Consider the following 22,914-nt stretch of genomic DNA (forward strand, 5'->3'; position numbering starts at 1 on the left):
CCCAGAATTCTGTTTCCAGATTTGAGTGCTCAAAAAACCAAACCAAACCATAAATTGGAGCATGGGGACACAGCTAGCAAGTGACAGAGCCAGAATTTCAACCCAAGTCCTTCGGACTCCCTACTCACACTCACTGCCTCAGGTTACCTGCCTGGAACACCCGGGTAGCCAAGGACAACAGTGATTTTGTCTCAGTCCGCCAGGTGCAGAACTGCACAAGCCTCTAACTCATCAGGTGGCTGGGCCTGCAACCACACAGTGCCGCTGGGAACAGGACAGCCTGACAGTGCGCACCAGCTTTCAGCGAGAGGAGCCCCTGCTCCACTGAGTGGGCCCGAAGGCATCAGTGACACATTTTAGAATCAACTCATAATACAATGTACTGAGCGAACTGAATGGAACAGAGTTCAAAAGGAACCACATGGAATTATCTGGTACGCCGTTTTCAGCAAGATGCTGAGCTCAGTTTCAGATATGTTCCATCTGTTTTTTAAAAAATTAAAAGCAAGAGGACATAAGCTTTCCAGATTTACTTGACAAGTCATGGGTAGGGCAATTCTTTTAACAAAGAACCCTTTGTTAAGCTCTTCATCTTTAAACGTGCACTACACAACATACACATACACATGCTACACACAAATGTGCTACACATGTACACACAGTTTTCACATAAACACATCCATGTATATCCACATGTACTACTGACACAACCACAGACATACACTTCTTATACATAATACACGTACACTTACACACACACACTACCTATAATACACTTACATATACACACACTGTGATGGTTAATTTCATGGGTCAGCTTGACTGGGCCACAGGGTGTCCACGTATTTGGTCAAATATTATTCTGGGTGTGTCTGTGAGGGTGTTTTGGGATGAGATTAACATTTGAATCTGTAGACTGAGTAAAGCAGATTGTCTTTCCTAGTGTGGGTGGGCCATGACCAATCAGTTGAAGGACTGAATAGATGTTACCTGCCTGACTGCTTGACCTGAGTCATTCTTCTCTTGCCCCTGGACTGGAATTTAACCGTGGGCTTTCTTGGTTCCTAGGTCTTCAAACTTGGACTGGAGCCACACTACTGGCTCTCCGAGGTCTCCGGCTTGCCAACTATAGATCTTGGGACTTCTCAGCCTCCAAAGGGCACATGCTAATTCCTTATGATAAGTCTCTTTTTCTCTAAAAATATGTATTCTATTGTTTCTGTTTCTCTGGAGAACCCTGATTAATACACACACATACACTTATACCAGCACACTTCTACATACACACTAACATATACACACATACATTTATACATAACATGCTACTTACACATGCACATACACACTTACACAAACATACACACAAAGAAATAAATCATTTAGCCCACTAGAGAAGGGTAATCAAATTCCCATTTAATTCCTCAAAATCTACCTTATAGTAAACACCAGAGAAAAAAATGCAAGTGTATCACTCATATAGAACTGCTTAATATGGTGTATTTGGGGGAAAAAAGATCTCAATTTGGTTTGAATTTCGATTTACTTTCCTGAATATAAGCACTCAGAATTCCAATGTGTTTATAAATGTCAAAGGGAAAATAAAAAGCTTTAAATTACTTACCTCTTGATATTTTTATTTGTTTCAGGATTCACTTTAATAAGCCCATTGAGGTCTTGTTTCCTTTGAATAAGGAAATGAGTTTTAATGAATGTCATTAAAATAAAACACTAATCAAGTGAACAATGATTGGAAAAGTTATGAAGTGGTAAATATACCAGTTCTTCATCAAATGTAATTTTTATACCTCTAAATGCAAATGAAAATTCTTCTCTTACATTTTGAGCTGAAGATCATTTATGTTTCCTTATTTATCAACAAGAAACATATGATTTTTGTTTTGTTCTCTAAACACGTAAGTATATGTGAAACTTGCTATTTAACAAAATCAACTTGGCCCTGAGACACGTCTTGTCAGAACACCCCAGATGGGTAGAACTGAAGAGATGTAAGGTAGATACAGTTCTATACTGGATCCAGATAGAATATAAATTTCCATATAACAAATCAGATATACTTGCCAATTTTCTTTTTAAATAATAAGAATAATGTTAAGAATAATAGTAGTTTAACAATATTAAAAATAAGGATAAGAAGAATATATGTCTTCATATAAATTCAACCATTCCCCCAATCCAGGCCTTTAAAAATATAATTAGATTATAATGAGTTATAAGGAGCAACAAAAAAACACCTTACATGGTAGGAAAATTAATGACTCACTTCTCAGGGAGATATGTATCGCCCCCATTGAAATGCACTGTGTAATACAAACAGGGGCATAACCCGGACCGAAAGAAGGCAGTAGAGGAGGGCAGTTGTATCACGACTGGGCACTGCTACCATGCGGACCCAGCCCTGAGGCAGAGGAGTGGTGGAATGTTCTTACTCCCAGGGTGTGTACCTGCCCAGCCCCTCCCCTGCTGCCTTCTGAGAAGTTGATTTTCAAGAGTTTCAGTCAGGCCTCACTCTTGGCTATCTCTGTCATTTTGGAGATCCACTTTTAAAATGTTGTCAAGACTGTGTCTTTCTTTAGATACAAAGAAATTCAATTCAGGACCTCATCCCTAAAACTAAATCAAAATCTCAGAGAAAAGGCAACTTACTATTAAACATTGGAACAATTCTTCAAAAATAAGCAGTTTTATTGGGAGCAAGGAGGGAAGGTCATGTGGCCCATCATTATGATCCAGTTCTTTGTTAGTAAAATATATTTGTGAAATTAAAATGCCAAATCATTTTATCTTATTGTCATTTACAGAAATGAGATTTAAAGACACTCATAAGTCTTACCCAGTGGTGTTTTCGCTTTCTCTGGGATTCACTTTGATAATATTATCAAGGTCTTCACTTCTTTAAAAAAAAGTTTAGATAAGTTTCAAAGTATCCCCACAGTATTTTTACAAACACATTCCATATTACTGATGTTATTAATTAATCCAATATAATTCTATATTATTGATGATATTAATTAATTCAATTATACCAGTATTAAATTCATTTTTATTATAAAAATGACCTATTAATAATATAGTTAAGTTAATCTTTAGGATTCTATTGAGCTTTATGTAAATTTAAATTTAGATAGACTACTGTAGACATTCTTTTTGTTTTTTGGCTAGGTATAGGTTTATTTACTATTATTATTTATTTAATGGAGGTACTGGGATAGAACCCATCACCTCCTGCATGCTAAGCATGCACTCTACCACTGAACTATACCCTCCCTCCTTGTACAGAGACATTCTATCTGCCCTGAAAGGGTTCAGGTACAGAAGAGAGAAGACAAACTCAAAGATGTGATCCCCCTCAACATACTGAGAAGTTCACACAGTTAACCCAGGAGAAAACTACCAAGATTCAGAAACATTAAGGCAGCTCTCCCCCTCTGCTGGTTTTATCTGCCCTGGCGTTTGCTTTGATAATCATTTTGAGATCTTGGCTTCTTTGGGAAAAAAACACGAAAACCTTATGTCAGTTAGGATACACTCAATTTTCTCTGAAATCCGTATAAATAAGAATGTCCCTGAAAGGGTGTCAGATGTTTCCAGGGCCAAATAATCTGAAAACTTTGATGTAATAATCCCTTAGCTTATCTTGATTAATTTCCACAGCAGTAATTGGTTTAAGTCAGTTTAGAAAAGCTTCACCAACACATTTCTCGCTTTGCAATTTTGTCCTTTATATTTCTTAGTTTAAATATGAAGTTTGTCTCATTTTTTAATTATTTAAGAAAATATAGAATAGGAGATTATGCAATAGGCATTCCTGCACTTACTTCAATGCAACTCAAACGTGTGGTCCTGTGGAAACAGGATCGACCCTATTCCTTTGCCTACTATCTCTGATTGGCCCCAAAGTACAACAGTTCATCTGTGGCAGAGGAAAGCATAACACACCCGTTTCTAACGAGGCGTGAAACGTTACCATGGAAAAAGGGAGCCACATCATGTTAGGAGCTTTACTTACACTTTTCCATTTTTGTCAGTCCTCTGATTAACTTTAATAAGACTCCCAAGGTCTTGGTTTCTTTGTAACATTGGAGGGGCCCGGGAGGGCAGAGAGAGAGAAAGAAAGACAACAATTCAGTTTCTTCTGACAACAGCAGATTTCTCATAACAGGGCTAAGCAGTACCTAAAGCATCAGAAGCCTTTAAAAATGTCTAATTCAAGCGGCTCTTCTCATGTAAAATGCTGATGTGCTAACTACCCTCATAGTAAGGACCCATCCATCACTCAGCCGTGATTACATCAGTTTACTAGTAAAAGTTCCCTCCAGGCCTCAGATTTTGTTTTCTTTGTCCTTTGAGGGTGGGTTGGTGAGAAACTAATTTCAACACGTGGGTTGAAATACTGACTTTTTTAAAGGTGGAAATCATTCACATCAGGAGTAGAAATAAGAGGATCAACATTTAAAATCTAAACACTTTGAAGATTTGGACAAGTCATGTTTAATAAAAAGTAACCCTGGAGAAGTAGAGATAACTTTATGATGACCTTAGTACTTCATATGAGTTGACCACAGCCAGTAAAACTTTCACACACCAACAGCTTAAAACAATTAGGGAACACGAAGGAGAATCTCTCTAAATTCCCCGATAGTTCAATGCCATTTTCATCTGTCTCTCACTGCGATAAGGCTGTTAACATTTGAGGTTCCTTCCATATAAGAAAGAAAGAAGGGAGAGAAGGAGGGAAGATGAGACAGGGACTGTGGGCTCTCCCTACTATACCAATGGGACCCCTCATTTCTGCATCAAAGCCCAGTTGCTGTCAAGTTAGCCCAGATTACACATCGCTTCTCTTTTCTCCTCCTTGCTAGCCCACACAGAAATTTACTTGTGACGCTCATCCCACTTTTCCTAATTTCCAACACTTTTGTGGAACTTTCTCAACTTCATTTCTTAAAATTTTGAAATCTCATCTTTTCCTACAAAACTCATATAACCACTTACAAAGAACTGACTGCTTTCCCATTTCATCTGTTCTCCATTTGAAAAAAAAATCACCTGTAATAATGCTTGCACATTCACATTATAGTAACATGTTGTCAATACACATTCAATGTCTGAATGGAGATTGTGATCGCCAATGCTTTTCATTAAACGGACTTTGTTCTACATCTGAGAATGTTAAGAAGGCATGCTGCCAAGATTGACTTGGAAAGCTAGAATACCCGTCTGTGTACAGATTGGCACAGATCAATGGTTTTTAAAGATAACTAGGACAATAGAGACAATTATGTTAGGAAGGCAAATTTAATGACTAACTGAATACAAGGTAAACAGCCAATCTGGAGAAAAAGCAGTAGAGACTCATAAATCCTTACCCTCTGTCGTTCTTAATTGTTCTGGAGTTTTCTTTAACTAAATTGTCAAAAGTTTGATTTCTTTCAACATGAAAAATAATATCATTAGTGTAGCTCATTTTCCAGTATATCAGTATCAGTCTAGAACTCTAAGTTAACCTCTTCAAATGCTATCCATTCAGTTACTGATTGCTAATTAACTCACTCTTTTTTATGATACAAAATAAATAAAAGCATGGCTCTTGACCTTGAGATGTTTACAGATATATCAGCAAGATATACATATGAAGTGACTCAATCAAGATTCCAATTGAAAAAGGTCTTAGTATCTTATTAAAAACAGAAGACTTCAGCGGTGAGGAGCCATGCTCCCGGCATCAAAATGTCTCATAGTAAAGATATTAAGTTCTCAAAGCAACCCACTGCCCACTACTTGTAACAGCCAGTTTGACATCTTTCACTTTTAGATACAAGAGGGAACTTGGAGATCATCTAGAGCGTGCCCTTCATTTTATGGAATGAGGAAACAGAGGTCCTCCAGGGGTTGAGCAACTTGTCCAGTGTCCTGCAGATTGATATTGGTGGCAGAGCCAGCACCAAGCTATCCACCCACCCACTGACCCTGGTCGAGGGCCTGTTCCACCAGCCTGTCTGACTTTTGTCGTGAGCAGGAGGTCTCCCCCAGGAAATGGTATACAGTTTAGGACTCAATCAAACAAGCCTGTAAGAGTCTCAGTCAAATCTTACCCTTTGCCATCTTTGTCTGTCTGAGGATTCCCAAAGATGAGATTTTCAAGGCTTTTGGCTCTATAAAACACAAAGAAACTCAAATAAAAGATTGTATATTGAAATAAAATTGTCTGGTATCTTGAAAGGTCAGATACAGTAAAAATTTGTCATGAATTGCTCATTTACTCTTACTGAATAGAAGAGCAGAAATCCTTCTGGGCAATTATGTCTGAACTAAATGTACAATACTGAGTGCATGGCCCCATCTGCTAGTACATTTTATGCCAGAGGGTATAACTCTCTCCCAGCTAATGTCTGAAAGAATGAAACAAGCAATCTGGGAGATAATATTTTCAGTTTCGAGACAGATGCACTTACCTTTTCTCTGTTGGCTCTGCCTTAAGATTTCCTCTGAAGAGACCATCAAGACCTTGATTTCTTTAAATGTATTGAATAAAAAAACCTCATCAGTGGTCATATAGGATACTTAACTCTTACAAAAACATAGATCAGTTTACATCTAAGACAGGAATAGAAGCTGGTTAGGAAAGACGAGTCACAATTTTTGAAGTCATTTTATGCCAACTAGGTTTTTCCCAGATTCAAATTTAAATTGCAGTGGACCTAGAGAAAAGAAAAGATAGAAACTGGGGATCCACAAGCCTAAAAGGTCCACGGATGTGCTTTTGGCGTTCATGAAGTGTTTTTGTTTTTAATGTGAGCCAATATTTTCAAAGCTGGCCACAACACCTGGAATTTCAGGATCTCCTGAAACTGTCCTGCATCTCTGGGCTCCGATTCTCACGTGGCAACATCTGCTGGAGCTGAGAAACAGCTGGGCACCCCCGACAGGGCACTGCCTCATGTTCCAGAGCCAGCTCCCTTCATTTATTTCTACCCGCCTGGCCTTAGCAGGCTGCAGAGTCTGAATCTTAATACCGCCTCTCTTTATCGATAAGAGAACTGAAAGGCAGCAAATTGCAGCGAGTTGTTGACAGGCAATCATATAGATCATCATCGTCAGAACAGGGTATGGGAAAATCACATCTTTTGATCCTCAGATCCATGAGTGCATTTGACATTTGCTTTGTTCCTCCTTCTCTTTTGTCCCTGCCTGTTTTCGTATGTTAGTAGCCAAGTGACAGTGAGAGAATAAAACTGCACAACCTCTAACACAAACTTCAAGTAATGTGATTTTTAAATTATGCAATTATAAATGACTCAAAATAAGGAGATAATGTTAACTAAGATAATGAGGGTTTTTTGTAGTGGTTAAACTAAAAGCATTTAGTGACCAGACTCTGTTTACATACTAATACGTTAGTATTTCAGGAACAGAAACGTGGTTATTTTTATAACCGCCTTACTAAACAATGGAGAACAAAAATCAAAGACACTTTAATATTATTATCTTTCAATTGTAAACCATTCATAATAATGATGAAATGGTGCTGATTTCTATAAGCTTTTTATTCAAGATTTGTACAACACTTTAGCCCAGTATGTAGGGCTTGCATACTGAAAAGTAACAAAGTAAATTCAGTAATAAAGTGAAAAAGAAATGTTTTAAAATCTTACCTGTTCAAGCTTTTGTTCATTTTGATGAGATTATCCAATTCTTCACTTTGGAGAAATGAAAAAATAATCTCACATCAGTAAAAGCCTGGCCAGGCTCAAGGGGCAGATTCACCTTAAAATAACCATTTCTGAGTTCTCTGAAGTTCAACATATATCCCACCTTATCATCCGTGAAAATCCTGTCTATCTTTCAAAGCCCTCCTCAAACACATTTTTCTCCAAGAAATCTTCCCCAGTCCTTTAACTGAACAGAGTCCTCTACCTTTTTGGAAGTCTGGCAGCATTTTGGATTTTTGTATCTCCTTTATGTTACTTACATAGCTGTACTTTGTAATGTAGTAATTACACACTTGTCTCACATTAATGTCCTTGCTCCTACACATACGATGCACACAAACTCACACATACCCCCACTTAAAATTTAGAACTGTATTTTATATTGGATCCTTTTCAGTATTTAATACAGTGTTTTTCACAGAGTAGATGCTTAATACTGGTTTTAATTGCATCAACAAATATACATACATTGACTAATTATAGATTCTAGCTTTGTAGAATGTACTTGCACAAAACTGCTATTGGAAAACAGTCGTTTACCTGTAAATCTGGCTTCCTTCCTGAATCCTACTCTCCTTCATTCCAGGTCAGCTAAATTTCCTCTCCTGTTTCCATATTTGGGAACTCTGAAGACTATTGGCTGCTTCCTCAGGAGCCACCTGTTCAAGCTAAACCCCTGGGTTCCAGAATATTCATTAGAACCCCATGAGCTCAATTGGCTCCCCAGAGAAGGCAGCCACAGGGGCTTCTTGTTCCTGTTGGCTCCTCAGAGCACGTCCTCTCCTCAACTCTCCATCTCCATTGCCCCCAATTCTCTCGCCCTCCTCATCAGCTGTCCAGTTCTCAATCTCAGTTCTCCCTGATCCCTCCTCTAGAATCACACATTTCCACACTTTCTCAATGTTCCCCTTTCTTCATGAGTCATCACTGGTGTTGACCAGAGGACACGAGGCCAAGGTACTCGGGAGTTAGACACTCAGGTTCCCAAGTCAAGGATACCTGGATTCCAATCCAGGATTCACTGCTTATTAAGTTGGTGACTCTGGGTGAGTTACCTAACCTCTTGCTGCCAGTTTTTTTCATCTGTAAAATAAGAATACTCATTGTATACACTTCAGAAGAGAACCAGTAAGTTAATGAATATAAAGTGATTAGCATTGACACCTGGCAAGTCATAAACTTTCACTTAATTAATTTTGGCCATTATAATAAACAGTTCCCAGTCAGTATTAACTTTTGCATTTAATAAATGCTTGCTACATTTATTTTTAAGCTGAATTTAGAGGCACCAAGATTTTGGCTCAGCCTTAGAGAGGTAAGGTCTCTGAGTCACTTATGTGCTTGGAAGATGCCTGGCACAAGAGATCACCAGAATAGCTGCTGGGATAGTCCTCTTAAGGATCCTAAAAGCACATTCAATCAACAGCCATCACAGAGATGAATCCTTTAAAGTAATACTGCGTAGTCAACGGCAGGGTTGAAGGCTGGGAATAAATACTGAAACATAAAATTTGCTGACTCTGATGAAAAATTGATTAACATTCTATCCTCACGTGGGACCAACACTACCCAGCCCCCTGACACAGTGCTGCACTGTTACTTCTTGCTTGAATTTCTACCTTCCAACTCTGAGGCTGCAAATGTCCACATCCCCAAGGCAAACAGCAAACCCAAGAATCTTGTAAATTTTAGCCCCATACCTTTCTGACTGGTATGAGCCACAAGGATAAGATTATCAGGATTTGGGGTTCCACAAAAAAATTAGCACAAGTCAGGAGAAGACACTCTGTGGGAAATTAAGTAAAATGGGAATTGCATTCTGAACAAAGAAGCTGAGCTTTTAAAATGACCTGAAACTGATGAAAGCTTTGGATATTAAGTTTCACCACTGCATTTATAATAAATTAAATGCTTTTAGTCGGATAGAAGTAATAGTCTATTTCCCAAAGGAGTATCACAAAGAGTGACTTGGGTAAATAAAGCTATTTTTAGTCCCAACAGACAGCCCACAGTAACAATACTCAGCTATCAATGATGCAACAGACATATCCCCTGGCCCCTGTCAAAGCAGCAACTTTTCCCCATGAAGAATTGATGTGGCTGTGGAATTCGTGCATCATGGTGAGGGACAGGGGACAGGAAAGTTAAACCAGCTGCAGCTCTCACTGGTTTTGTTTGATGGATGCCAAACCATAATGTGATGTCCTTCAGCATCACTCACCTACCTCTCCCTTAAAGAGCCTTATCACCCACCAAAAAACTATCTAGTCTCTATTAAAAAGAAAACATTCTTTCAAACATAAATAAATAAATAAATAAATAAATAAATAAATAAATAAATAAATAAATAAATAAATAGATAGATAGATAGATAGATAGATAGATAGATAGATAGATAGATAGATAAATAAAATGAGAGATCTAGGCCCTTAGACAATAGAAGAAATGAAAATGAAACATTCGGGATACTTTCTACCATCTCTGTCATGGATTTAAAGCCTTTATTTTGTGCCTGAATTTGCAGAGAAGAGCTAAATGTCACTTCTTGTTTCTTGTCTTCAGTCCTTTTGATTGAGCCTGCAGTCCCTAATAACACTCTCAGCACTGTGAAATTCCATTGAGCAAGGGAAATTCTCATAGGCATGGGATTGAAACTACAGGATATTTATACTCAGGGTTTTCTCACTACTCATAAACACTTCTACTTTGCACAAAGCATTGTGTCCGATCCTGGCGAATAAGACAAACTATCTGCTCTGAGAGATTAAAGAGATAACAGAGAAGATGAGACACACTTGTACATAAATACCATGAAACAATATCAAATGTGATTAGTTGTTATATAACATGAATAATGGGGCTCTAATAGCTCAGAAAGGCAGGAGCCACATCTCACAGGGTCACTCAGGGTAGGCCTCACAGAGAAGGTGGTATTTGATCTGGAACTTGAAAAGTGGGTAGGATGTGGGTGGATTGATATGGTAGCCTTGAGGCTGGAAAAGGCCACCATGTGGGTGGAATAGTATAAACAAAGGCAGAGGCTCTGGAAACTACAGAAAAGAAGTGGTTTAATTTGGTATTTCATGTAGGGTAAATATAAGGATAAAGTCAGAAATAGCAAAGGAATGTTAGGTGGGAGCCAGGTTAACAAAAACCTTGAATAAGGTTATGTGTAATTGAATGGGCAATGGGGAGCCAGTGGAGTGATTTTTTAAGCAGAAATATAGAAAGAACAATCTGGTAGTGATGGATAGTAATGGTTTAGTTGAAGGAGTGTAAGTCAAACTGGATGGCTACTCTAATAACCTGTGATGGAAGCAATGAGAGTATGAACTGGGGTGAGACCATGTGGGCATGTGGGGTATTTTAGATATTTAATCCATACATGCTTGATACCACATAGAGGGGACAAGACGTGAAAGAATAAAAGATGATTCCAGAAAGGTGAGCTTGTCTGAATTAAAGAACAGAGAGAAGTCAGGAAATAGCACATTTGGGAATTTGAAAAGTTGAAAGGAAGCTGAAAACAGCCTAGGACAGTCTAAATGGGGGTGCTGGGGAGATAGGTAAATAGAGATCTGAGCCAGCAATGTAAATACAGGACTGGGGATTCAGAACAAAGTCAAAACCATGGACAGCTGAGGAGACTGGGATGAGCATCAGTCACCAGAAGAGGAAGCAGAGGAAGAGGAAGGTGCATAAATGGCAGTGCTGCTCATTTTCCAGGGACACTAAGCTAGAGAGACTGAGTCTGTCTTCTCTCAAATTATAAATAATAAAACAGCATTGGGATTTTGTTCACTTTTGGTACGTTTAAAGGTACTGGTTAAGCATTTTTGAAACAAAAATCTCAAAACTCAAGCTCAAAAGCTCCAAGCTCTCACCCCTTGTCAGCTTTCTGAAGTGAAGTGGCCACTGTGACGATGTTCTTGAGATCCTGACTCCTTCATACAACGAAAAATAAACACAAAGTCAATGACAGTAGAGCTATCTTTGAAGTAGCTAAAATTTCTTACCTGTTCTCGGTGAAGAAAGCAATCATCCATGTGTTGTTCAGAAATTATGAGTTTAACTGAATAACAAAATAGTTCTATCATATCAGCATGCAAACACACACACACACACACACACACACACACATATACACACGCACATGCCAGTTACTCCACTTGGGCATTGGCTCTGCCATCTAGTGCTCACTGAAATAACTACAGTGTCTCCCAAAGACTTGTATCAGCTGCTCTCAACTTACATACTTAAAAAAGGATATGGAAAAGAAAATTCCATTAACTGCACAAGTAAACACAGAGTATATTCAGAATTTTTTCTACCAACCAGGGAACATTAAGCAACATATACAGATGATTAATTAGTCCCTTATATGAGGTGAAAGTATCTGTCTTCTTAGGTTTCCAAAAAAAAAAAGTACGTTTAAAACCATAGACACCTAATGGGCTTGAATCCATACTGGCCTCCCTAGATAATGAAAAGAAACAATTCTGGAGATCCTTATAGGTTTACCTGTAGTTAAGACCTGTGGTTCATGAGCAATATCTTATAGGAGGTTAATAGAGTTGCATGAAAAAAATAATGTTGTAGTCAAGTACATTGAGGAAACATAACTGACTTTTAGAGATTTGGAGTGCATATAAGTGCACTGAAGGTTCTGATGGTAGAGAACTCTATTTCTCCTAAGTGTGCTCTTTCACAGAACATGCATTGACATCTTGTGGCATCTGGGACACAGTTTGGGAAATGCTGTGATAGATCTGCACTTTGTTACTAGGTACAAAGGAAAGATGGCTCTCCCCTCCCCAAAGGTAAGGTGTCTGTGTGATGTACGTTTAAAACTGGGACTCTTCAGATAGTCAAGGGAGATCATAAAAAAGGAAAAGTGTGTAAGTTTTGCTCTTGGAAAATGTTTTCAGTCAAAAAAATGTTTGACTGAATAATTGGTTTATCAGAACGGTTAAGATGGTAAATTTAAGGTTACCTTTTTAATTATAATTTTTAAAAAAACTGGTTTATCGTATTGACAGACCTATGAAATAATACTGTTCAAAACCAAATTTCAAAGACAGTATTTTTTCCTAATAAGTAAATGAATCCCAAGCAAATACTTAAACGAGATGGGATACACAAGACAACAGCATAAATGAGGACCGTCATGGGGAAATTTATCAAAAACATCAATAAAATTTGTAAGCTTTTTTCTGATGGTGCAGGCGGAGCTGAATGTGACCTTATCATGCAGCCAATTCTGGGTAAAGCTTTTGAAGAAGTTCAATCAAGTGACTATATTTCCACCTATTCATTTATACATCAACACCAACTACATCACAGCCCTTGGGATAAGTGCTGGGAATAAAGAGACGTTTTCCTGTCTTAAGGGGTTTGATCTTATTCTGTCATCATGTTCAGACAATTTTGGTTGTTCTTAATGTAATGCTTGGAACAGAAATAAAAGGAATAAAATTCTGTAGACACACATAAAAATATTTATTACCCACTATACTGAAGTCAATTGGAAAACTGATTTTGTCCATTTTATTATTAATTTTATGTATCTTTAAGTGTTCTAATAAAGTATACTTTATCTTTTCTACAATTACATAGATATAGATCATTGTATCTTATACTTCTTTCGGTAGATCTGTTGGTTTCTGTATATATGTGTGGTTTAGGTGGACATATCTGCCTGTATTTTTAAATTTAAAAGATAATGTCTGTTAGGTAAGAAAATTTTCCTCTGTTAAATTTAAATTTATAAGAAAACATTTATATTAAAAAAAATCAGTGTTTTGGAACAATAGCACTACTTGAGATAACAGACTTTGAAGTACGTTTATCTTCATTTTATTTTAGCTACCAGTCATCAGTAAAGCATTTATCTCCATTAGATAATGACAATGTTTTTAAATATTAAGAATATTTTTTGTTAGGCATCAGAAGGATGTTTTTTTCTTAAAGACGTATCTCATTTGAACCGTATCAAGAAATATACTTGCTCAGATAAGACAGGAAACATTTTCATATTTCCAGCACACCCTCCACACTGAGAATGACCACACTGAGTTGACAGAATTAAATTGTACAAGGTTAGGTTCTGTTACCAGTTGTGATATAAGGCTTTTCTCTGATCTTTTTCTAAATATCTGGTTGACCTACTTATACATTCTTGCTTGTTCTCAAGAAACTATATTCAACTATTTTTTGTACTCCTGAGGACATATGTTAATTACATAGAAAACACTTCCCTTTCATATTCTTTCATTAAAATCATCTTGCTGTGATTAAACTAATCAGGGTTTAAAACATGCAAGTTGTCCTCATTTTATATTTAAGATAATTCATGGAAGAAATAAATTAGAGTAGTAAAAATGGATTAAACCAATTCCCATGAAATTTAGCTTCTTTTGAATCTATAAGAGCTCACTGCTCTATAGTTGCTGGTTTTAGATTAGAATTTAGGTGGTACTAACACCAATTTTTTTAGCCCCCTAACAAAATTCTATTCAAATTAAGATTTAATTGCTCAACACTATAAAAGTAAAAGGAGAAATAATGTAAGATAGAAAGGCCTGAGAAGTTATTTTTAGGAATAGTAATTATAGCCACTGCACAAATAAAAAGTCATAAATCTGGCCTATATTTTTAATTAATTCAATGAAAAAGTATTCTCTTAACATTAAAAAAAAAAAAAAAGTTAGCCTCTTCTCCTAAGGACAAAATTTCAAAGATACTATGAAGTTTCACTCAGCAGAAATTCAGACCTGGCTTTTTAACTCATTAGGTTGAACGCCCAGAGCTTCACAGCCCTGCCACCCAATCAGCATTTTCTAGCTGAAGTTACCGTCTTAATGAAGAATAGTTCTGGAATTGTCTTACATGTGGTCAAAAAAAATCACCACCAAAAAGTAAAAATACAAAAGAATCAAAGGCAGGCCATCAAGTGGACCTGACGTTTTCAGCCTTCATTGAGATACCATTCTTTACATCCTTCAATAACAAGGGAAATGTGCCGTGTACGTCTTGAAAGACAGTTCAAGATTATTAAACAGTTTGACAGGAACACAAGGAAGATTTTCAGATCTCTGATTTTGTTTCCAAGTATTAATCGTAGAGTATTGGAAATTCCAAGTGGAAATGCAACTCTGTCTCTTTTCTTGATTCAAAGACAAGTGAATTAGAACATTTTTCAAAATTTGTGATAGGTTTGAAATACATTACAAGTGCCTCTATTAAGACAAGACTAAAGAACTACCCAAAGGTATTTCTAACATAAGGGAGGGGCTGAGCGGTAACACTAAGTTTCAAGAGTATCTTTTAACAGAAAATGTAGCTCTTAATAGGAATCTTAACTAGGAGTAAATATAAACCATAAACACATACATAGTTTCTATTTATATTACATATATGTCAAGTACACATATGTATACATGTATATTTATATACAGAGAGAGAGAGAGAGGTTCCTTATACATTGGTTCTTAACACATAAATTGGAGGAAACCTGACATGGAACACTTCCCAGACATGGCTATTGCTCAGTTTCTATCTTGAAGGTGTATTTCTATAAGACAATTCATGGCCATGTGCATCCAAAGGCCAACATCAATACACATTTGTGTGGGCAAACAGAATTAGAAAAGCTTTCCAAGTGCTTCTTTGGTGAGTGTGCACACAAAACATACCCACGCTTTGCACAAAACAAGTCACAAGTCATTTACTTTCATTCCCTTGAACTTCTTCATTTTGCAATACATTCTGGAGTGCTAAGTCTTACCTGTTATCCTGCCTCAGCTGGTTAGGAGATGAAACAAGAGAACTGGGTTTGGGAGGTATTGGAGGGTGAACAGTTGGTTCCCTTTGAAACAGAAAGCAGCAGTTCATTTCACCATGGAAACATGGTAAATTTTAGCATCTATTCACCAAATGCATTTATTGTCTGGAAGGAAACGTTTAATGTGTGTTACAATCCCCATGCATAAGCTACCTGAAAGGCCAGGATCTCTGCTGCTCTAAACTTCAAAGAAGTCAAATTCTTAAATTACAGGTACTTTAAAGGTTCATCTAATGAGATTTTTCAAAACTCTGTCCTCTATCATTTGAAACATAATGTGTTCTTTAAACAGCTTAATATTTTACTAGACCACATCACCCAAGTTATGACATTTGGGGTCTACAGCACATGAGCATAATAAATGGTTCTTGGGCATCAACACATAAGCTTCTTTAGGAATTATGTCATCTATCAGGTTGCTATGGAAACAGGAAGAAAGGTTTTCAATTCCACAGACCTCAAGGTAAAGTTGATTTGAAGCTCTTAACTAATCTGACTTAAATATTGTCAGCACAGGCCAGTTGGATGCCAGCAAAGCACACATACGCTGTCAGCCTAAACCCTGCAACAAAGTGCCAAGGCAGCCTCTAAGCTGGCATGATTTGCTCACCCAGGAACAGCAGATGGGCAATTATGGGCATATTTGGGATGTTACTCCCCCACCCCAACACTACCACCCCAGTGGTTCCCTGTTATCCTTGTGATCTAGACTCTCTGTACCCCTCTGGCTTCCGCAGCATGCTAGCAAGCATGTGGGCTCTGGAGTCAGGCTGCCTGAATTGCCAGCTGTGTGACAATGAACTAAAATGATTCCATTTCTCCATCCATAAATAACTCTTCCAATAGGATTGTTGGGGTGTTGTCAGGACTGAATGAAGTCATGCTTTTATTTAACAAACATTTATTAGTAGCTTTCTATGCACAAAGCACTCTACAGAGGGGATAGTTCCCCGGTTCTCAAAAGGCTTTCAATATACAAATACATGACAGACGAAGGAAAGTACTATGAAGAAAATAAAACAGAATAAGCGATTATAGAGCAATGGTGAGGGAACACCTGTCTGTGAGGTGCAACTTGAGCCAAGACATGAAGGAAGTGATAAAATGAGGCACGAGGACCTCAGAGGACGAGCACAGAAATCTGGGCATCATCAGCTTGGAGATGGCATCTAACATGTGAAACTGGATGGGATCACCTAGGAAGTCAGTGTCAGTAGAGACGAAAAGAGAGCCAATAGCTGACCCCTGAAACTTGCAATATTTAGATGTCAAGAATATGAGAAGAAACAGCAAAAAGTCTGAAGACACGTGGCCAAGGAGAAGAGAAAAGAAACGTGAGGGTGTGGTTTCCTGGAAGGCAAGTGAGGAAACTGTTCCGAGGAAAGAGTAACTGACCGTGTCAACTGCTACTGATATATCAAATAATACAAGGATGGGGAGTTACCATGGTTTCGCAAATAAAGTGGTCATCAATAACACTGATAAGAGCAGCTTTGATGGGGCAGTGGTGAAAAAAACTTATCGGAGTAGATTTAAGGCAAAATGGGAAGCAGAGGCATTGACGTAGATACTTCTCTTGCAGTGAAGACAGAAGAGAAAAAGGGATACTACCTGAAGGTTGATCGGTCAAGGAAGGTTACTAGAGTATGTAGATATGATTCTAGGAATGCTCCAGTGAAGAGAGTAAATTCGATGGTGCAGAGAAGTGAGCAGAAAATTGCTAGACTAGAGAAGCAAGGGGACCTAGGGCACAGGTGAGATGGTTGGTCTTGGATGGAAGAACAGAGAGCTCATGCATTTAATCTTTACTTCAATCCCAGAGGTACATGTTCTTCTTCCTGTTTTACAGATGAAAATACTGAGGCCCAGAAAGTGAAAATAAATGTCCCATGATGATCTATAGCTGGTAAGAAGCAGAGTGAAAAATCCAAACCAGGAAGTCTGGCTTTGTAAGCCCTCCCCAAGCTATGCTGTCTCTCAAGGGATCCTTATTCAACACCACTGGCTCAGGTGAGGTTAGTACTCGTGGAATTGACATAAGGCTAGTTGCCATTGTTTTCTCTCGCCACGTTCAGCTGCTTCAGGGGCAGGAACAGACCACACAGAGAGTTGAATTTAACTAAGTTTATCCATGTGAGTGCAACAGAGAGAATGATGACATGGGATGGGGAGGGGTGTGCAAGGAAGGGATTACAGTGAGGGACCGTGGGATCTGAGATGGACATGGAGGGAAACAAGGATATGAGGGGAGAGGGGCTGTGAAAAGATGATGGAATCAATGGATTGGTGGTTGTGGTGGGGCTAGGGAATTTCTGGAATCAGAGGACTAGAGGGAATGAGCTGGATAGAGTAGATAGAAAGGGGGTAGATAGAAAATGGAAGCCAGAGAGAGAAAGCTTTGAAATGAAAGTTTTGTAGTGTGTGTAGTTACTTATAAAAGCTAGATTCACGGGTGGCTGAGGTAAGGCAATGGACAAGGTCACTGGAGGGGAGATCACGAAAGTGAAAGGCCAGGATGCGGAAGGACCGCTACATGGATTTGGAAATCACCAAGCATTACGACGGGGGGGGGGGGGGGGGGGGGGGGGGCGGGTGTCTGTGAGAGACAATGACCCCAGTGCCATAGTGTCCACGGAGTGAGGGTGAGTGACTCAGAGACCTTCAGATGACTCCAGTGTGCAAAAGAAGCTCAAGATGTCATGGCTTCAAGGAAGATGGGGAGTTATAGGGAGGAGGGAGTTAAAATTGATAGGAATTAGCAAGCAGGAGCAAACAGGACCCTCCTCTTCCTTCAAATCCTGTGATCCATGAGATTAGAAGAGCAGCCTTCATTGAGGAGGCTGTGGGAGAAGGGTCCTCCGGGAGAACCCAACAAAGAGGTGAGAGATCACTCAGTCAGAGACAGACCAAAGAGGAGTGAGTTTTGACGATAATGAGTGACACATCTAGGGTTGTTTAGGGGAAGGATTTGAGGGGCTAGGATGCTGTATGTTGGGTCAGGTTCAGCACAGCACAGAGCCCTGTGGGGACGGTCCAAGTATAAGAAATGATCTGACTGGGGTTCCCACAGGAGTCCTTGGCCACAGGGATGGAGAGCATGATGGAGAGTCCTGAAGCCTTTTTGGCAAAGTGTGGTAGCGAGTCCCTGGGTGATGGCAAGTGGAGCAGTGGACACGCAGTATGGCGGGTCTCCTGGTTCTTGTGCTGATAGTGGCACTGAAGCCAACAGAAGGGCGTGCAAAGCTTCAGAGCACTGCCTCGCTCTGTGTAAGTGCTGTGGTGGTTGTTTCCAGCCCACGTGAACCCAGTGCTGCATCTGGGCCAAACCACCTGTGCTTCCTACACTCATCCCAACCCCCACACCACAGTCTCCTGCCCCTCTGGGGTGCCTCCTTCCCCCTTTCTCCTGGACACCCCTCCTTGCCCTTCAGACTTTGGCTTGGGTGCCACTGCCTGTAGTGGTTCCCAAAGCTGTGCTGAATACATCCTAGGTCTCCCCAAAGCACAGCTCCTTCACAGCTCATATCATGCTCCTCTGAATTACACATATTTTTTTGTCTCCACTTTGGACTGAAAGCCCCTAAAAGAATAATTGTATTATAGATGAAGTTGGTGCCCAATAAAGACGTGTTGAAAAAAAGGAGTGATTGGCTGAATTTCTGTTTGGTGAGGAGGCAAATGGGTACCGAAGAGAGGCCTAAAATTTTAAAAATTTGTTCAAGGTTAGCTGACCTATAGAAGTCCATTGTTGATTCCACTACTGAATACCCAGTAGGTGCTCGGTGCTCAGATGAGTCATTATGTTATGTGATATGCCTGGAAAAACAATTTACATGAAGATAGTCTCCCCTTTCTCACCTAAGGTTAGATTTTACTATTAGATATTATTTTATTTGTATTGCCATCATCTTCTCATTTCAAAACATATCCCTGAGTTGGGGATAATATGATATCATTCAAATGATAATGTGTCTTTCATGTATTTGTGTTGATTAGCTGATTATATGCTTTCCTTCCAGTGATAGAAGGGTAAGAAGGTAGTCAGTCCCAGGTAACAACAGGTCTGCACAAGGCACTGGATATCTGAAAATAGGCAGAAGGGAGGTAACAAGATGGAAAGGAGGATTACAAAAAAGGAGACCTGGGATGGTGTCCAGCTTTGCTTATACCAGAACACATTGATGAAAAGCTTAATTTCTTCTATGTAGAATGACTAAGTCCTCCGACAGGCGGGTAAATATTGACTGGGTGTGTCTGAGAGGCAGAGAAGAGGAGAGAAGGAGATCTGGGTACAGTGAGGAGACAGTTTGGGGAAAGAAAAGGTAGGCGTGCTGCTGTGAAGGCCAAGAAAAGCAGAGGAGCATACTTATCCCCGAGGGTGTTGCATGTATAGTCCTGTGGGCTGGGGCCCGCTCAGCCACACTGACTACAATCCACCTCAAAGGAGCTTTTATTTGCAGATCTGCAGTGACAGCCACAGATGACAGAACCCCAACTCTCAGGGGCAATGAGAGAAGTCATTCATGCTTTGCCAGGAGCTTGAGGCCATGCCAAGCAGGGGGATTAAAATGTAAGAGTGAGGCAGGAAGCTGTGGCCTGGGATGTTTTGAAGAGATAAAAACATGAGATATTCATGTGGAATAATCCTGTTTGAATGCCACTTTGAGATGCACTGTTTAAGCTTGGATATGCTGACCCTGGTTCTCCTCTCTGCCTTTCCCTCAACTTCATAAGACCTTTGCAGGGTCCATGATACCACATTAGTGACTATAATTGTAAAGAATAACTTTCAGGAATCAAAAGGCAGCTTTCACAAGCAACACGTGAATACTTGCAGATTGTAGCCCAAGGGCCAGGGCTAATAGAAATAACGTTGCCAAGCTGTTTATACTACTTCATTTTCATGCTGCAGCAAAGATCACTGCTTTGCATTATACCTTTTTGGGAAAACATACTTGACTCTGTGACTTCTCTTCAACACTGACTTTGTGACATTTGTGACATTCCTGTTACTCAGCACAGGTCAAGGCTGAAAGAATAACTGACCCTACGAGTGGACTGTGAGCTTTGTTTTCACTTTCCATTGTGCTTTGCTTTTGTACCTCATAAGCAGAATTTTTATTTCAAAACTGGCAAAGGAGATGGAACTTATATTTTTTGAGTTTCAGTAACATGCCAACTTGGCCAAGTTCTCATAACTTTATTTTATTAAATCTGTATATCTATCCTGTGGACTGGTTTTTTTTTGTTTGTTTTTGTTTTTTTACTGAGTTTCAAAAAAGGTGAGCAATTTGTCCTGGGTCACACTGCTAGTAAGTGACCCGGCCAAGTTTTTAACCTAGTCTTTCTGATGTCAAATCCCATGCTTTGATATGTTATGATATAGAGAAATGTCATCCTGTATCAAACCAATACTCTTCCAGGTATTTCCAATGAAAATCTAATAACTACAGGTGGTCCTGCATTACTTCCTTGCCCAAGGAAGGCATCATTAGCTCCATAAGCATGTATGCCACAATTGCCCTAGTTAAAATATTTGGATACATAACAACGTATGAGGTAAAATCGGGCATTCGAAGACTAGAAGAGATGTGGGGTGGTCCATGGTCTCAAAGAGCTTGTCCATGTGAGGCATTCTAAAGAATCAAAAGAATCTTTAGATTCTTCATTCAAAAGAACGATCGCTGTAACGGAGTCTTACTTGCAGTGGCCGGGGACCATTTCAAAGAACCACACCACAGCAGTGGTGCCGGCTCTGGACTGAAATTCGAGACCTAGCTTTTAGACTAGTTTTGCCACTAACTTTCAGTTTGATCCTGGAAAGAGCACTGATCCTCTCTGAAGAATCTGCTTCTTTATTTACAAAAGGGTGAGACCGGTCCAGATCTGTGGCTGGCAAACCACTACGTGACCATGAGAGGGAAGAGTGATCGCAAGGAACCCTCCACGGCACAGAGCCCCGAGCACCTGCTGTCAACTAAGTACCATGCATGTGCATATACTGCACTTTCCAAATGTATGTAGATGCAGTTGTGGTTAATACAATTTAAGTTAGTGTAATTTAGGATGGATCTACAAGAGCATAAATACACTTTAGCTGACAAAAGACACAAAGGGACAGAAATTTTCAAGCACTGCAGAATTCATAGCAGCTCTGGTCCTGAGATGTTTTCTCAAAGACATAGTAAGAACATGCTAACCATCACCTGAGCCTTCGGTGAGATGTGCTCTTTTGGCTGGTAGAGGGTTTGAAATATTGCAAGAGTTATCAAAATGTGACACAGAGACAAGAAATGAGCAAATGTTTTTGGCAAAAATGCTACCAATAGACTTGCCTGACGCAGGGTTGCCACAAACCTTCAATTTGCAAAACACTCAGTGTCTGCCAAGTGCGACTAAGCAAAGTGCAATAAAAGGAGGTCTGCCTGCATAGACTGTGTGATTCCACTTATGTAACGTTCTGTGTGTATCTGAGAGATGAAGACCAGAGGACAAAGAAGCGCCCCAGAGTACGCGGACCGTCCTAAGTAACACGTTGGTCCCTGCACACCCCCACCTGCTACTCTCACTGCCCTCCCCCCGCCCCAGCTCTTGGAAGCCCAGTCCCTATGTCACAATATGCTCCTGTCACCCACCCTACACCACACAGGGTGGGACCTCTGTGCCTCGTAGAGTCTTCTTGCTCCAGAGCCATCTCCTCTCCACAGAATCCAAACCAATATTCTCTCCTTGTGCTCCCATTCTGCCCACTTCTAGCAGGAAAGAAACCTGAGTTATGTGACTGATGCCAAGACTTGAATGACCAGAGACAATCCCTTTAACCTGTCACAGTTTTCATGCTTTTAACTGAGGTGAAACTTGCCATCTCTAGCTGATAGACCTTCAGGCACTACTACTAAACGGTGAAATAAACGTTTTAAAAATCAAACTGCTTTTCATGGTTGGGGCAGCGGGCGGCTTGGAGGGTGGTGTGTTGGGCAGAGCACTTGCCCCAGGTATCCTGGTTCTCACAGCTTCGTCTGCTCCCCTGCTTCTCAACTTGAAGATCCTCTCCTTCATCACACTTTGGGGGGCCCCTTGGCAGCAACAGAGGCAACTGGGGTTCCCAGGGGGACGGGCAGGGAAATCTGGATAGGGGGTAGGGCAGGAATGTTTTCTGTTGGTTGTTGCTTGAATGTATGAATTTAATGCATGAATGAATGAATGAATGAATTTCTTAAAACTAGTGTTAAAAGATCAGAGACTATGCTGACTGACCTCACAGGACTGAGGAAACAGCAACTCACTGCTGAAAGTTAAGACCTTCATTTCCACATTCTGAATAAGCTTTCTCCTCATTCC

The 22,914-nt window shown here is 39.6% G+C and overlaps 1 protein-coding gene across 7 annotated transcripts in view; it reads right to left on the reverse strand.

Annotated features, from left to right (window-relative positions):
- Positions 1–22,914, reverse strand: part of SCEL (sciellin) — a 174,427-nt gene that overhangs the window by 37,124 nt on the left and 114,389 nt on the right. For 4 of the 7 annotated variants that reach the window (XM_032496852.1, XM_014557589.2, XM_032496855.1 and 1 more), the window contains 8 exons: positions 15,517–15,597; positions 11,615–11,674; positions 7,674–7,718; positions 6,474–6,533; positions 6,114–6,173; positions 4,028–4,087; positions 2,852–2,911; positions 1,622–1,681 (listed from right to left, as the gene is read on the reverse strand). In XM_032496852.1, coding sequence (XP_032352743.1) covers positions 1,622–1,681; positions 2,852–2,911; positions 4,028–4,087; positions 6,114–6,173; positions 6,474–6,533; positions 7,674–7,718; positions 11,615–11,674; positions 15,517–15,597 — 486 coding nt within the window. The remainder of the gene's footprint in view (positions 1–1,621; positions 1,682–2,851; positions 2,912–4,027; positions 4,088–6,113; positions 6,174–6,473; positions 6,534–7,673; positions 7,719–11,614; positions 11,675–15,516; positions 15,598–22,914) is intronic. The other 3 variants (XM_032496850.1, XM_032496854.1, XM_032496853.1) reach the window with 3 other exon arrangements.

Source organism: Camelus ferus, chromosome 14 (genome assembly GCF_009834535.1).
Source record: "Camelus ferus isolate YT-003-E chromosome 14, BCGSAC_Cfer_1.0, whole genome shotgun sequence".
Taxonomy (NCBI): Eukaryota; Metazoa; Chordata; class Mammalia; order Artiodactyla; family Camelidae; genus Camelus; species Camelus ferus.